Here is a 17600-nt window from a genome sequence, read left to right on the forward strand (position 1 = left end):
TAGTTTTAAAAGGATTTATTAAATACTAAAATTAATCTAATCTAGAATCTAGAATCGAATCTAATGTTACATCTCAGGAGCAGCGTTCTAGCTGCATCATAACAAATCGAAAGTCAAGTTCTCACTGTTGCCATTCTGAGGCAGAGAAAAGTTTGTTTCTAATCAAACCGGAACATCGGCATAGTAAAAGTTTCTAGTCAAACCGGAACTCATGGTATACTGAGAACAACTGCCATCTGGTTTATGTTTTAGTAACAGTATTTTACATTTAGCTATATAATTCTTCTATTTTCACTAATTATCCAAAACTAAAAGCACGTAAAAAATCTCCGCAGAAATTTGAACAGATTTTTAATACTACTAGATTTTAATTAAATATGTTTGCAAATGACTGAAATTAAATTAAGTCTTAGACTTTCATGATGGATTACAGTGGTGGTGCCAGCTATTGACATGGGTTTGAAACATTTCAGTTTCATTCAGAGAGCATCAAGCTACACACCTTTGAGTTTATAGATGAATACTTTAGTGAGTGGACTAAAAGCATGCTCTATCTGTGAGCACTAAATACACTGTGCCTTTATTAGGGATGAATCTGCAGGAGTCTCTTTAACTCATAGAAAGAAACTCCTGTAGATTCATCACTCATTTCAACTCATTGCTTTCCATGTCAAAGATACATGAATAATGTCATTTCATGAAAGAGTTCACTATTCATTCATTTTAACATGCTACATGCCTACTGATATGTGTATGCCATGGCATGCAATGTGCAAAAATGAATACAATTTTAAAAAACCAGTAAATCTCATAAGCTTATCGCTGTATTTTAACATCTACCATTATCAAATAGTAAATGCCCAAAATTATCAAGCAAAATAAGACTTACTGATATAAATTAGCAAAACCTAGTTTAAATCTGATTTCAGATTTTTATCTCTTACATATGTTGGAATATTACTTATAACAGTTGTTTATTTTTATTTGGTACATCAACATCAGTAATATTACCATAAAAATGGTTTCATGAGCTTTTTTCAGTAACTAAGAAACAATTTCTGTTTAACTAAAATAAATGTAATATTTTTTTAAGAGATCAGAAGATTCAAAAATTGTAGCATATATAAAGAATCTGTTCACTAGTAAGCAAAATGCTATTTTCTTTGTTTTAAATATAATGAAGTTTTTTCCCGGCAAGTCTAATAATTTTTAATACACTGTTGAGCTAGTTTTATTTTTTTATCATTAATGTATACATAATATCATTAAAATAATACATAATGATTACTTTCAAGAGAGCTGATAGATAAATTCTCAAATCTATGGCTATCTCTTTGTTAAGATTAAAAGTTAATATTTTTCAAGTAATTGGGCTTTTACAAATTACGGTTGGTAAAACCAGGAAATGGGATCAATTTCCAAGATTCTTCAGGTTCTAAACTTTTATGCTTCATTCAGATGAAGGTTTTGTAGTCATAATGCTCTGTGGTTTAAGGAATAGAAGTCATTAAGTCCTGCTTAGTTTAAACCACAACCAACCAGGAAAGGGGAAATTGCGCATGCGCGTAAACATAGCTGATTCAGCGAAACCATAAACTGATGCTTGCTTTGCTGTGCCAGCTCTTATACCACGTGGCATAAAGTTGAAAAGTTAGAACATTTAGGCAAAATACTTAAACCAGTTTTTTTGATGTAGCAAGAAAATTGGCTGCTTAGTGAACACTTATGATGTTAAAGCCACCATGTGAACGAAACTTTACAGTAATGTATGCCAACAAAATTACTGATCTGAAAGTCTGACAGGGAAATATTCAAATAATGGTTTAGGCACTGACAAATAACCAAATTAAAAATAAAATATAATTTACCTACATGGTTAGTAGTAGGTACACATGCAATACAGTTTTATTGCATATTTAATATATTAGCTGCTTTACATATCATAATCATAAATAACAAACTTGATTTTCCTCCAGTGCAAAAAATTATTAATCTTGTATTTACAACCTCTGCAATTTCAATATATTTATTACTATCAGCCATAGGAGCTCAGTAAAAGGATACGTACAATCCACCAAACGTCAATATTTCCGGACACTTTTTCATTGTTACTTGGAAAAAGATTAATACCTTTTGGAACCAAAAGAGCATTCTTGCTGGCTGACACACTACGGATAGTATCTAAATACAATAAGAAACAAGCAAATCTATTAACAAACTACTATTTTTCTTATCTCTGATTTTTTTACAATAATATATATGCTCAAAATACTAAATCACACATATAATAACCCTCCAAGCATTATGAATTTGGCCCTAAAACTTCAATATTGCTCAAAATATCAAGAATAAAAGGTATTTTCTCAATTACAGTTCCAAAATGACCCTCTCACATTGTGCTTTAATTCCCCTTCTTTTAATATGTATCCAACCAGAAATTGGATACATCATGAGCTGGCAGAAATTTTCATGTGTAATCTAGAATTTTACATCCATAATCCTTGGAGAGTTAAGATTAGTTTAAGATGTCCACGTTTATTTGAATATCAAAAGCTTAAAACACACACAAGATCAGACCTTGTTTCCATATTAAGTGCTAACTGTATAACTTTAGGCTGATTGCACGGGCTTGTCCCGGCGATGTATATTTCAAATGCTTGCTTTATCAGCTGTCAATGGTAGGTTATGTGCCTGTCATGGTCATTATGTGTGATGGGGAATTAGGGTTCAGTTTTGGAAACAGAACCCACCACATCCACAGAATGCAGCAGGCATGTAATTTACCCACTCCTAGAACACAGAAGCATAATATTTATGTTTTAGCTTGAAATGGAGTAGATTTAGGCTACTTGAGTATGATTTACAGTAGATCCATTTCAAAAATCTACTCCAAGTCTGTAAAACTCAAAAGAGACAACTGAGTTACAACTACTCCAAGTCAGTAAAAATTTTTCATTCCTAATGTGTCTATTTTTAACATCCGATGTTTAGTACTCATTACTACTAAAATTAAAATTTCAGATATTTAGTTATTTTAAAGAAATGGGTAACTAAACACATTACAGAAATCATTACAAAAGTAGGAGTAATAACCCACTACAACCCAAATTTAGCAGTCAAAGTTTAGATACTTTTGATTTTTTCAGTTTTATTGATGACAGTAGAGGAAGTTGCTTCTACCACAGTGCAAAAGAGTCCTGTTGTCAAAAATCTGTAGAAAAATCCTGTTTATGTGAAACTTGCATTACTTGAATTTGGATGTTGGAAGTTATTAGCATGCACACTCCCTACAAATGAAATGTCTGAAGTGACATTATTTGGGACAGCTCGGTTCATGTTGTAGTGCAGAGTTAATATCACATTTTGACAAAAGAGCATCTGAGCAAAGAAATTTGGATTTCTTTTAAACAGAAACAAATCTCTGTCATGCTCCAAACTAGACTTTTTAACCAATTCAGGTGTTCTCTCTTAATAAGATCAATATTTTCAGATAATCCAAGCTGTCAAATAGGCTAGTCTATAAGCAGTAGGATGAACATGCGTTCTGGTGGATGTTACTTTGAAGATGATTGGTTGATATATTTTCTTTTTACATTTTAAATAAAACAGCTTTACAAGCTTTTAAACAAAATTTTTAAACATACGTGTACTCTAGTGTCTCTAATATCAGCTTAACCTTTGCAATCATATGATACTACAGCTCTGCAATTGATATGGAAGTAAGTGAAAGCAGTTCCCAATACTGCTGAGCTGGTGTTTGGATCTTGAGTGCAGAGCATCACTCTCTGCAGCTAGTGTTTGTACATGAAGTAAAAATGAGCAATAAATATTTAAAAAATAAAATAAAATATAACACTGATCTGCAATTGATATGGAAGTAAGTGAAAGCAGTTCCCAATACTGCTGAGCTGGTGTTTGGATCTTGAGTGCAGAGCATCACTCTCTGCAGCTAGTGTTTGTACATGAAGTAAAAATGAGCAATAAATATTTAAAAAATAAAATAAAATATAACACTGATTCAAAATTTGACTCCAAATGCAGACTTTAAGAAAAGACAGACTGTAAGATTCTCAGATACTGTCAAGTAGGATAATGTTGACATAAGTCATATTGTCAACAGAGGTGGCAAAGGTTTTTTAGGCAAAAGAATGCACCCATATTCTCACACCCATGACACTTCATGATACTGATATGACCAAAAGAAACACACAGCACTGAAAAAAAAAAAAAAAAAAAAAAAAAAAGATAATATTTCTACTCAAAATTTAAAATTAGCTCATGCAAACTGACTGAGTACTTCAGGTAATGCATGAAATGGTAACCGTGGACGAAAATCAAAACTTTTCAACAATATCAGTATACTTCTCAAAGCAATGCCTATCAAATCATTCTGTTGACTACAAACAAACACTTATTACAATTTTAAAAAATAAAGGGAAAAAGGGAAGGAGATAACTTACGAAGAAATACTCTCCATTGCTTCTCATCTGCACTCTGTCTCCAGCCATATGGCCAGCCAAGGATTACAGTATTATGCTTTAGACCTCCAATACCAGCTGTTTGAATCCTGAAAAGAAAAAAATCCAATCATAGATTTACACATGCTTAACTAAGTTAATGCATTTTTGAAACTTCATAGGCAGATCAAGAAATATGAACTGTAAAAAGATGGCAACAACAGGGTGACGAAGAATAATCTGAAAGAAGTTCAGAAGGAAATACATATTAACCTAAAAAATTTCAAATTAACTTTTGCATTAAGTATAAAACCATCAATGTTAAAAAGCTCTTTTTCCTCACTTATTATCATGCTTAATAAATAAACTGCAAATTGAGACTTACATATGGAGTATAAAACGTTTCATGTAATCATTCATCTGCTGAAAGTGACAAAAACAGATACATGCATACAATGAGCTGCTTATAATCAAATGATTTCAACAGCTTGAGTATGATGGGGATAGAGCAAGAAAGAAATAAAACTGCAATAAAAACACTCATTGTAAATTTATCTTTTTTAACAAGAAAAATTGACAAATAACACAGACTTTTGTGTTTTACATTAACGAAGGTTTGTTAATAAATGTTTAACAAGGTTAACAAATGTTTTACATTAACATGGACTTTTGTGTTTTACATATTAAATGGCTGCATGCTGTCAATGGCAGAAACTTGCTTTTATTCATGAGAAATTTATCATCATTATAAAAGCTCACAGTATGGTTAAGACAGAATTTGGTCTCAATGGATGGTCCTTGGATTAAGATACAATAAACGCGCTGGACAAGTATTAATTTAGAAGTTAAACAACAAAAATCACGGTTATATTTTCAAATTTTCACAGGACTAGTTTTAATGGTTTTACCGAACCATCAACCTCAGCTGCCAAAGTGCAAATGAACTAGATAAGATATAATGATTAGATAAGATAAGAATGGCTAGACAAGGGTTAAGCTACTGGCACTATGGTCCTTGGTTTTCTAGCACTGTGCTGCAAACTCTAGTCCATTATGGTGTGTGGAAGGTTATATACAGGGTCTCTGGAGTTTTGCTGCATTAAAATTTCTTACAACCAGGTAGCTAATCTATCTAGATATGTTGCCATACTAAACATTTCCAACACAGTTCAAAAATCAGACTATTAACTACTTCAATTTTTGATTTCAAAATTACTATTAACAGCAAACATTAAAAAAAAAAAAAAAAAAGTTTACTTACAAATGACAAATGCCTTCAGTGAGATCTTTGGCTACTAAAACATCAGCAAAACCTTTTACTTTTTCTTCATCCATTGTTCTTTTTAAACTCTAAAATATATAATTTATAATTAACAAAATGAGCAAGAAATTTTATTTTTGGCAATCACTTTTTTGGGGAAATTAAATTATTCTTCATATTACAATATAAAAGTATGACATCCAGACTTATAGCAACTTCAGCAATTCCAGCTTTGGGATTTTTCCAGATATTAGATCATCAGTTTAAATAAAGTAAGATGACATGTAGAAATTATACAATTAAAGATTTGAAATAGTAACCATTAAGAAAATCAAAGTTTGGAAAAAAAGGGGGTGGGTGGGGAGCTCAACATTTACTTGTTTGTTTTATTTAACAATTGTTTTAGTAGCTTCATTTTTGCGCTAATATATATTTTTTTTAATTCTATAGACATAATGTCTTGCTCAATTACAAAGTTCCAATGTTCAAGTCCTGCAACTGACACATCCAGAATTACCAACTGAAATTTTGTCCACTGAATAACTAATTTCAACTACCAATTGAAATTTTTTTGTTCTCACAACCTCTCTGTCACTTTCTTCCCTATCAGTAGTGATATTTACTGGATTTAGAATCATACTACAGGTTTCATCATCCATTAGTTGACTGATGACTGCTGCATTGTCATGACAATGAAAAATTTTGTTACATGATCTTTGTTCTCCACAAATTCCATCTCTTGAAAAATTTCTTTTTTGTTTGCAATATTTGAAAAGTTTCAAATTCATGGCTATCATCATAAAGCTAAGCTAGAGTCTGCTATATACTAATGGCGATGTCTCATGAGACTGCCAACTATGACACAATATTCTGCTAAATGTTTTCTTGCTTCTATCGCACAATGATGAAGGTAAGCCTGAAATATATTAATTTACTTATTTATTATACTTAAGCCTATTTCCTACACATGCTTAAAGATTACCCGAATCTCAAATAAATAAATTCTTACATATGCTTAAAGCTCATTCAGGGCCAGTAGTAGATACTTTGAGTACCAGTGCAGTCTCTGCCTTTTCTAAATTCTGCAGCCAAGCACCTCCCTAAATTTTGTGTCTCAGTGCTTTTCTAAATTCTAAAAATGTTGGCTCCTCTAAAATTCTGACGCTCGGTGTAGCTGTACCAGCTTAAGCGCTGGTCCTGGGCTTATCTAAACAACAAATCAATTATTCTCAGTTCAAAAAGCACTAAATGGCCTATGAGTATCATTAACAAAATCTATTTTTTGCATATGGAATGAAATTTCTGTTAGAAAGCTTGCCAACACTCTTAACATGCAGCACAATTAACTGAAGTATGTAACCATCGCCAAGTGTAATGCCAACATAAAATGTTATAATTGTTCTTTGGTATTCAGTTACTAATATATAAAAAAAAATTGATAAGGGCGTCATTACTTCCTTGTATAGCCTATTAGATTACACACAATTTTTGCTGCATTTCGTTTTAAACTTATTTCCTGGAATTTCATTAGAGATATACTTTTTATTCAATTAACTCATTTCTCACTTCATTGGAATACAAAAATACATAAAACACTAAATATAGTTAAGAGCAGATTAAAAAAATTATGATTAAAATTGCAATTTCTATGCAAAAGCAAGACATTCAGCCAGTGGGCAGGAAGACAGATTTTTTGGTGAACAAAACTAAAAGTTGACGTTTGGTACCACTTGGCAAAAAGACAATGAAATTGCAGAAACTGGCTTAATTCACTATTCTACTAAGAGTTTTAAATGCAAACAAATGGCGGATTCGTTAAACTTAGAAACCACTTAAACAACTTTTAAATTGTTGGTAATTCTACAACTGCATGCAGATTAACTAAGGGTATAAAAACCTTAACTGGAACATTAGAACAACATAATTCAATCACTTTTAAAGCAAAACATGCACAATTTACCATCATATTAGAATAAAAATAATGAGCTCACCATGCTGGGTAATAGGATGGGAATTTTTCATAAATCAAATTATATGTACATGTTTGATGAGGCCAATATAGCAATAAAATAGGGAAGTGCACAATTTATGTTATAGCAGTCCCATGCACAATATTTCAATGTTCTATGGCTACTCGTTTTTGACTTATGTGACATACATACATAAAAACATCATACACACACACACACACAAAAAAAAAAAAAAAAAAAAAAAAAAAAAAAAAAACTTCTGAATGCATTTTAAATCCATTTTATAATTGTTTTAGAAAAGACAGTCCTTTATTCTGTCTGTACATACAGATCACATGCAAAAACATCATTCAAAGAATTTGAGAGTAGCTAAAATGGCTATTTTCGTTGGAATTTGATACCCAAATTTCTTATGATTACAATACACCTTTTTTTCTTGCAAGGAAGTGAAAATTGTTCAGACATTGCTGCATGAGTCATTTCTCAGGCTGCCATGTCTTGAGAGTCATGCTGTGATGAAAGCAAAAAATAATAAATAATGATTTGTTAGGTTGGCTTCAGGTATAAGTATAAATCCAACAATGTTTCAAAGCAGAACATTTTATTTAAGATATATGCCAAGCAAAAAGGAAGCTATGGAGCTAAATCAGTGATTATACAGATTTTATGCTAATATATGATAGGTGTCCGCTGATAACATCATGCACGAAAATGTCACGGAGAAAACAACGCAAGGCGAAAACGTCGTGCTACAAAACATCGTGGGAGAAAACATCGTAGTACAAAACATCGTTGTCGAAAATAAAGCGGTTAAAAAACTTCGTAGTTTAAAAACATCATCATCGAAAATATCGTGGTAAAAAATAAAGTATCTACAAATCATCGCATGATGATAACATTGCAGTCATGCTTTTTTCAGGTTTTAATAATTTTAAATGGATATTCCCATAATGATTTGGGAGCGCAAGATGTAAAGAAGGATAATTTTTACCTTCACATATTTTATTAACTAATAAATGTTTGCTGAAAAAGTAAGAAGAAAACTTAAGCATAGAAAATTAAATGCAACTTATAGATTATACTTCTCATGAAAAATTACCAGTAAAAACTTTATAAAAAATGATTTATTAATGGTCTTTGTTAGTTAACGATGTCGGTTTAAAATTCCATAAAGTGCTATAGTTGCATTAATTTTCTATGCTTAAGTTTCCTTCTTATTTCCTCAGCAAAAAATTTATTAGTTAAGAAAAAAAAAATGAAAGTAAAAATGCCATGCTAAAGCCTGAATAAAGCATGTCTGCGATCTTATCGTCATACGATGATTTGTAGATACTTTATTTTTTACCATGATATTTTCGACGATGATGTTTTTTAACTGGAAAGGTTTTGAACCGCTTTATTTTCGACGATGATGATTTGTACCATGATGTTTTAGAACTGCGATGTCTTCACTTTGCGATGCTTTTTCCCACGCTGTTTTGTAGCACGACGTTTTCGCTTTGCATTGTTTTCTCCGCAACGTTTTCGTCTGCGATGTTTTTGGCTGTAACCTATATGATAGTATCTTTACTACTGGGGTATTTTCTTTAGTGTTGAAGTGAAATTAAGAATCAAAACACTACACATCACATGTTTTATCACAAAAATAAAAATCAAATGCTCTTGCATAAAACACACAAAAAAGTTGCTGGTAGCCTGGATTTTAGATACTGGATGTTTGAATTTCAGATACTGTACTGCACATTTAGAGTGCCTAATAAATTTTCTATATCTTTTATGGGAACAATTTCTATCATTTTGTGAAATTCAGAGGCAAATATGATTTTTTTTAAGTTTCATTTACTTTATATTATTTTTAAACATACATAAATTCTATGAATTAATATATTTCATTTATTTGGAAATATGACTTATAAAACTAAATAATATGTAAAAGTTGTCAAGTATTTTGCAGTTGTTGAGTTACAAAAACTGGTATAAATGGTCATATATGCTAATACAAGAAACACATAGAAACAATAGAATACATGTTACTATAATACATAGAAAAGGACTAAATCAAAAATATTTTATCAAAAAGTTGCTAATTCTCACATTTTGGGGGGGGGAACTGATGACTTTTGATTGTTTTAAGACTTATAATTTCTCACCTAATTAACAATTAAATAAAATAATAAATGCACATTAATTGCATGGTAGTAATTACATAATTACTTTGCTTAACAATACTAGTTCACAAAATTGTAATCCTTTATAGTATAGTAGCAAATTTTAATGAAAATAAAATATGTGTTTCAGGCTACCAGACAAGACCATTAGACATTTTGTTAAGTGGTGGTTAGACTTCCATTATCAAGACAAAACCTTTTTCTTTTTTCAGAATAAATACATTTAACCATATTTTGAGTATATGGAATCAATGCAGACATGCAATAATAAATGCAATAAAAGAAGCACTAAATAGGCAATATTAGCTGTTTTTAGTGCTTTTTGTTTGATCATCTGATGCATGCAAAAATGTTTTAATTTTTTTATAGCAATAAACAAGGTATATGTTAGCCACAGGAGCCAGAGAAAGAGGAAAATGTTGCATTTCTATAACATTCATTATCTTGAATGAAGAAAAATTAGATAAATTATTATTAGTAGAATTTTAGTTCATTTTTCACTCAAATAACAGCAGGTATATATCTGGACAGATTCAGTTTAACTGACAGGCTAAAATTATTTTATAGCATTGTATAAATACCACTTTCAAATCCTTCACAGAATGTGGCAATGAGTCGAGAGCTTGAAGGGAGTGCTATAGCTCATTCCAAAAATTCCCAAAGGGACTGAGATCTGGGGAACAGTGAAACCACATTTAAACTCAGTAGTATGCTCTAGAAATTCTCTGCTAATTCTGAGCCATATGTTTGTGTGTTCATGAAGGGGCATTATCAAACAGAACAATTACATTATTCTTCAGCAGAAAGATGATGATAATTGAGTTCAAATCATCAAATAACATGTTAGCATATCCTCAGTCAGTTTAGGGAACTATCTCGCCATGAGATCCTAAGAATATCCAAGTAAATGCTCTCCAGATTGTGAAATCACTGCCACTTGGCTGTAGGATACCAGTCTGACAATAAAGAAACAACAATTTTTATTGCTTTGTAAGATTTCAACCAAACAAGCACTCAGCCATCAGCATGAAGGCAGGCTTGATTCCTCTGAGCACACTTGCGATCCACCATGGTCTAGCAGCAGTAAAATTTTGCAAACTGCACATTCAAAATTCTACTTTACATTCAACACTAGGAAAGTAATGTAGAAATCTATATAATTCAGCTTTTAGCATGCTTCAACAATAGTTTTGAACATAAACTTGTAGAAGAACTTTAACTGTTAGCTTGAACTTGAAAGCTCCAATGATTTATTGCAAAGATATCATCCTATTCTTCAACCCAATTTTTGCTCAAGTATTTACTACTGATTTTTACCTGGTTAGGTTTAGCAAGATTCTGCCAAGTTTTATATAACGGTTGAAACAGTCTTGTTATGATATTATGTGAAAGGGCTCAAAATCTTCAAGGGCCTAGAATCTGCATACGCCCCTGTTCACTTAAATCAATAACTCTATTTGCTGCTTCATCAACTTTATTTGTTTCACTACAAATCACTAATGATGAAACTGAGAGTTTCTTTTGCAATTAGTACAACCAACCAGCAGAATAAGTGAAATTTAAGAATAGCTAAATATTTTGCTGTCTTTTTTCCTTTTGAATGAATTACAGGTCCACTTAAAAATACAGTGGAAGAGTACATATGATTGAACCATTTTAAAGGTAAAGGTTCACAATATTCACACTTAGCATTTTAAAGTCACTTAGATTTGTTTCTGGAACAAGATGCAGCAGCATTAAGAATTTTTTTGCAATCTTTAAGTATTGTGAATAAGTTATATTTGGCAGTTCCACATTTTTTGGCAATTTTACTTTCTGTAATACACAACGGTCTCCTTATTTACATGTTTTCTGTAAAACTACGTGTTATAATTATCTTTTCAATAAACAAAAATTTTCATTCACACTAGAGCATAAATATCACAAATAAGATTAATTCAAGTTTTCTAATTTACAGCTACACACTGTTAAGTGGCCAATCAAAGCTCAGTTCCATAAGATCAGATACAACTTTAGGTGATTGCCAGTTACAACAAAATATGTTACCTTTTAGAGACATTAGGTTTTTAGAAGCAGGAGATGTGAAAAATGAGCAACGCCTTCAACGGGAATTGAACCACGGACCTCTGGACTATGTACCCAGTGTGCAGACCACCACACTATGAAGGCATGCTAAGAAGGCGGGAGAAATACCTTATAACCTTTCTTATTGGCCAAGGTAAAATGTTTTTACAAATGATCAGGTTAGGATTAAACCAGGTTAGGATGTTTATTATTATTTTAAAACTTTGATGTTTGTTACCATCTTAAAACAAAATGCATTTTTTTTCAAATAGCGACTTTTGTTTGCTTTAGATAAAGACAAGAAATTGTTGCCCATGAATGAGGTCTAAAATTATTCATTTACCGCCTACTACATTATAAAAGCACACCGACTATGAGAACAACATTAATCAATAAAAAATGTCCTCTTATCTCTATTTTTTAATAACATTTTACAGTAAATATTAATTTATACCAATAGTACAATAAATTAAATAAACTTCTGATACCTTACCATATATTAATTTCAAAATTTCGAACTATTTTATGCATTGTCTACAAAGTAAACTGGATAGTTATGACAATATTTTGTAATAAGATTTCAGCTTACAGTTCTCATTACAGTCGAAAGTCGTTAATCCGGACTCGTCGGGACTTCGGCGATTCCGGATTATAGATCATCAGTTTAAATCTGGTAAGATGGCATGCAGAAATTACAAAATAAAAAATATGAAACCGTAATTTATGAAATAAAGAACAATTATGATCTAAAGAGTATCAAAATTTACAAAAAGAAAAAGCTTAATATTTATTTGTTTACTTTATTAAACATTTCTTTCAATGTAAGTTGTTTAAATTGCTTCGTTTCATGTGATAATACTTTCTCTTTAATTCTATTAAACAGACATAATTTCTTGTTTAGTTACAAAGTTCCGCTGTTCAAGTCCTATAATTGCTGTGTGGAGAATACCGACTAATTTGTCAATTGAAATTTTTTCATTTTCAATAACCTCTGGGTCACTTTCTTCACTATCGGAAGCGAATTATAATGACGAGAAACTTGATTTAAATCATATCAAAGACAAAGTACATCAAGATGAAATACTACATTTAGTAAGGAATTATAAGCCAAATAAAATAAAAACATCTGCCCTGAAGATAAGGATAGTGCTGACAGATCAACTTCCAATTCATTACGTGCCGCGGCGTGAAATTGATAAACAGATTTCGGATTTCGAAACATACTTTTGCTCTGTAGATCCTTGACATATTAGTAAATATATATCGGAAATTCTATTTGACATAATCAAAAGTTCAAGCTTACTTTTATAAAATTGTTCTAACAGTCTGCAAAAAATAATAAGCCGGATCCAATTCGAAGATTAAGGAATCTGCAACTGAATTAGATAAGTTTAGCTTAGCTTATACCATCCGTTACACATTAAATGCGCACACGCATATTTGCAGCCGTAAAGGTCTTACGCGCACTCGGAAATGCGACGCATGCACAGAAAGTTTGTAGCTTTGATGTCCGGATTATAGATCATTCCGGATTATGGGTGTCCGAATTAACAACTTTTGACTGTATATGATTCATTTTCTAATTTTGTTCACAGGTAATTTTCCTGCTAAACAATATTACATATTATTTCAAAATATTCTGATAATAATATTCTTTTTTAGATATATTTTTATTGAAAAATAAATCCAAAGAGAAATGTCAGAGCTTTCAAAATTAAATTCTGATTCTGAGCTTTATTTAATAGTATTTATTTAATAATAAAGATCTAGTTTTATTAGCTGGTAATAGTTTTATCTTTATTTCCCTTAACAGTAAAATTTCTTTTGAAGCATTCTGCAGATTCACAATGCAAACCTCTCCTTTTATTGCTTGTGAAGGTTCTTTTTATTCAATAAAAATATTTAATTATCAACTATTTTGCTACAGATAACAATACATTTTGTTTTTTGCAAATTTCTATTAAATATAAAGAAGAGAATTATTTGCATAAGAAGTAGAGCAGAGTCAAGTGAAAATCAAGACTACAATTCTTCAATAGTTATAATTCAAAACTTAAACAACAATGCTGTTTTTAATACTTAGAAATTGTGACCAAAACAAATATAATGCCCAAAACCACAATGTAAAATAATTCTTGATTTACTGTTTATTTTAATGACATGCAGATTATGATAGCGATTTCTACATTATTAAAGATGATAATAAAATATTTTAAAAAAAAATTATGGTTACACATGGAAAGTAAACACAAGAATCATAACCAGCTAAAATGAGTTATGCCAAGTTCAAATTGTTTAGAATAACTAACCAGTTTTGCTGCTTGGGCTTCACTGTACATCTTATCAAAAGCACCTTCCAGCACAGAACATACTATGGTCAAACCTTTCCCTATAAAAATCACAAAAATATATCTTTATGCAAGATATACAACATTATAATATATTCAGAATTAGATATTTGCAAAAGTTCATCTAACTGTATACAGAAGCTGCAAGTTGAGTTTTTACATTTTACAAAGCTCACAAGTAAGGTACTTACTTTGAGAAGATACTCACATGTAATTTTAAAATTTATCTATGATATCTTACTTCATTTTTGCTGCAGGTAAAGAGTGAACATAATAAAATACATTAATTTCCTCATATGATTTTTTGTTTTACCCTCCTCGACCCCCCAAAATTACTGAGGAAACATATGCGAAGAACTGTGGACAGAACAATGTACCTGTGAATATTTGTGAAGTAGAGGCTTTAGAAATGACGACACTAATGTTAATGACAGATTTCTTTGGGAAAGGCAAAAGACTTGAAAGCAATGAATTGCAAGAACATCTGTATGAATGTTTATTTCAAATATTAGAGGCTTGGAAAATAAATACGCAGTGTTGCATGCAAGTAATGAGACTGCATGTTTTGCTAAAGTGGTTATAATGACTTGGTTAAAACCCGCATACTGAAAACAATTTATGACATAAAAGGAGCAATAATTGGCAAAAATTCATAAAATAACTAAGGAATTTATAGTACAATAGAGGGTCTGAAATCTGGACATGTAATATTCAGACCTCAGGACCATCAGCAGTGCCATAAAAGATATTTTGCTCTTGACAAACAGATTTCTGCATGACACTTTCAAACATATACTGTCTAGGGAATTATTTTCTAGCCAATGTCAATATGATGATTGACATCAATTATGACCACGCTTTCAGCTCTTGAGTAGTTGTGAGAATTAATAATTGAAGGCCCAAGACATCTTGTTAGGAGGTTAAAAAGCTGCAGTTTATTAACTTCAATAAATCAGTTTTTCTCACTGATGCATTTAGAAGACAGTCACAACTCAATGAGACTAGATTATTTTTGTTTTTTTAATGGCTTAATTGGCAAGACCATACGACACCATCTACCTAAAAGGGGAGGCAATGCATTCTATTTGTCCTTGTTAAGATCAAATTGGAACACATAATTTTGTACATAGCAATATAATTAAAGACAATTGAACATATTTATTCTTTTTCCACTATTAAAATTACATGCTGTTCACAGCAACAAATATTTTTATTAATATATACAAGGTAACAAAAAACTTTCTTGCCATTTGGGACAGTCGGAAAAAAAAGAGTCATAAAACAAATAATAATCACTACTAATCCTTAAAGTAATCACCATCGGCATCCAGTGCCTTTTCCTAATAAGTGGCTAGCTGTGCGATGTTGTCGCGGTAAAACTTAGGAGTCTTGAATGCAAAGAAGTCTGTGAGGGCCTTTTCGATGACTGGCCGGTTATTGAAGGATTTCCCAAAAGTTAGTTGTCCAGGGAATGGAAAAGGTAGTAATCTGTTGGTGTGAGGTCTGTGGAGTATGGTGGATGGGGTAGAGTCTCCCAGCTCAGCCGCTGGATGGTATTCCTGGCCTCCTGAGTCACATGCAGCCTCGCATTGTCATGGAGTAGTACATCCTTACGATTGACCAATGCTGGCTCTTTATGCATCAGTGCCTGATGCACACGTTTGAACTGTTGCGAGCACAGGCCTGCCGTGATGGTTTAGCCTACTGGCAGGAGCTCATAGTGCACCACTTGGTGACTAGTCTGCCAGATAGAGAGCATGATCTTGTTTGGGTGGAGAGAAGGTCTCGCAGTGTGAGGCACATTGTCCCGGGGTGACAACCAATGTCTGGAATGACTGGGTGTGTCATACTGGACCCACTTTTCATCGCTGGTGAGCACTTGATCAAATATGGATGCATTGCGATGCCGAGTAAGCAAGAGTGGGGTACCCACTTTCTCAGCTTGTGTGTGGTGCAAATGGAGTCTGATCATTTCATCAGATACCTGGAAGAGTGCAACAAGCTCATCACATGTTTGGCTACTGTCACACTCTATGGCTGCTCTCAGGGCCTCATCATCCAGCACTTGTGGCCGACTGCTGCATGGTGAATCACTAAGACTAAGAGACATATCCCCTGACCAGAACTTCTAGAACCATTTCCTAGCGGTTCGTTCGTTAACGGCATCATCCCCAAAGGCCTGGCAAATTTGGTGACTTGATTCTGCTGGTGACTGGCCCACTTTAAAATCATACAGCAAATAACTCCGAACAAGCGCCTTTGATGCGTTCATTTCAATCAGTGGCTGTGTGAGTTATGTTTGAAGTACCGATGCAATGCACTTTTATATTCTTGGCTAATGTCCGGACTTCCATCCTAACCACTTCATCACCAGGTTTGGCAACTATTTTTATGTAGGAGTTCACTCTTCAAATGTCATATCAGAAAGAGTAAGAACCTTTTTGGTTACCTTGTATTTATTAAAATATATGCAATTTTTATATATCAAAATAATTTAGTAAATTTATAAGTATTACCAAATTATAAAGCATTTTAAATACTTTTATTAATTCCTGTTGTTTTGATTGACTGCAACCAGCTTCTGCCCTGGAAAGGCAAAATACAATTTTCTGGCAGCAGAAAACCAACCTTGATTTGGTGCATATTCTCGAGTAAAAACGCTTACAGTGGCATGATCAAATTATATAAAGAAAAAAGAAATATATGCTTTTTAGATTTTTCAAATGTCAGAATGAGCCTTTTAATTTTAAGTAGAGAAAGAAACTTCAAAGAAACCAATCTGCAGAACACTGGAGATATTCGAATACATACACATGTTTTAGGACCAAAACTTTTACGTGCATACTAACTGATGAGAAAAAAAAAAAAAGTTTTTAACTGACTGGTGCAAGCATTAAAATTTGTATGTTTAATTCTTAGCTTAAAACATTCGCTGGTCAGAAAGTAATAAACAACTTTCCAAAAATAAAATTAATAACAAAAAATACTGAAATCATGTAGTATGGACAAAATGAAACATCATGTGCATCAATAAATTCTATGGATAAAACATACAGATTTTTCTTCCCTAGCAAGCCTGGATCATGCCAGACTTATGAATATCTAAGCTTTAATGTATGGGAATTTGTATCACAAAAAATTAATTAAAAAATTTTAATAAATTTTTAAGCATAAAGGATTAAAAACAGGTCTTATATAAGCAATGGTTTATTAGAATGCAATTATATCAAATGAACAGCATTTTGACTGAATACACAATTTAAGTCAAAACATTAGATATGCCGTTAAAGATCTCAAATTTAAGTAAAATGTATCATTCCATTATATGCTGT

The 17600-nt window shown here is 31.9% G+C and overlaps 1 protein-coding gene across 3 annotated transcripts in view; it reads right to left on the minus strand.

Annotated features, from left to right (window-relative positions):
• LOC118195043 (solute carrier family 12 member 4-like) overlaps positions 1 to 17600 on the minus strand; it is a 189459-nt gene that overhangs the window by 33339 nt on the left and 138520 nt on the right. For all 3 annotated transcript variants that reach the window (XR_015042001.1, XM_085820197.1, XM_085820196.1), the window contains exons 17-20: positions 14230 to 14309; positions 5719 to 5807; positions 4461 to 4567; positions 2065 to 2181 (exon numbers count right to left, since the gene is read on the minus strand). Coding sequence is in view for 2 of the 3 variants with exons in the window: in XM_085820197.1 (XP_085676323.1) it covers positions 2065 to 2181; positions 4461 to 4567; positions 5719 to 5807; positions 14230 to 14309 (393 nt within the window). In the remaining variant the exon portion in view is untranslated. The remainder of the gene's footprint in view (positions 1 to 2064; positions 2182 to 4460; positions 4568 to 5718; positions 5808 to 14229; positions 14310 to 17600) is intronic.

This window comes from Stegodyphus dumicola, chromosome 7 (assembly GCF_044657685.1).
Source record: "Stegodyphus dumicola isolate Sdum_Otavi_A_Nest chromosome 7, ASM4465768v1".
Classification (NCBI taxonomy): domain Eukaryota; kingdom Metazoa; phylum Arthropoda; class Arachnida; order Araneae; family Eresidae; genus Stegodyphus; species Stegodyphus dumicola.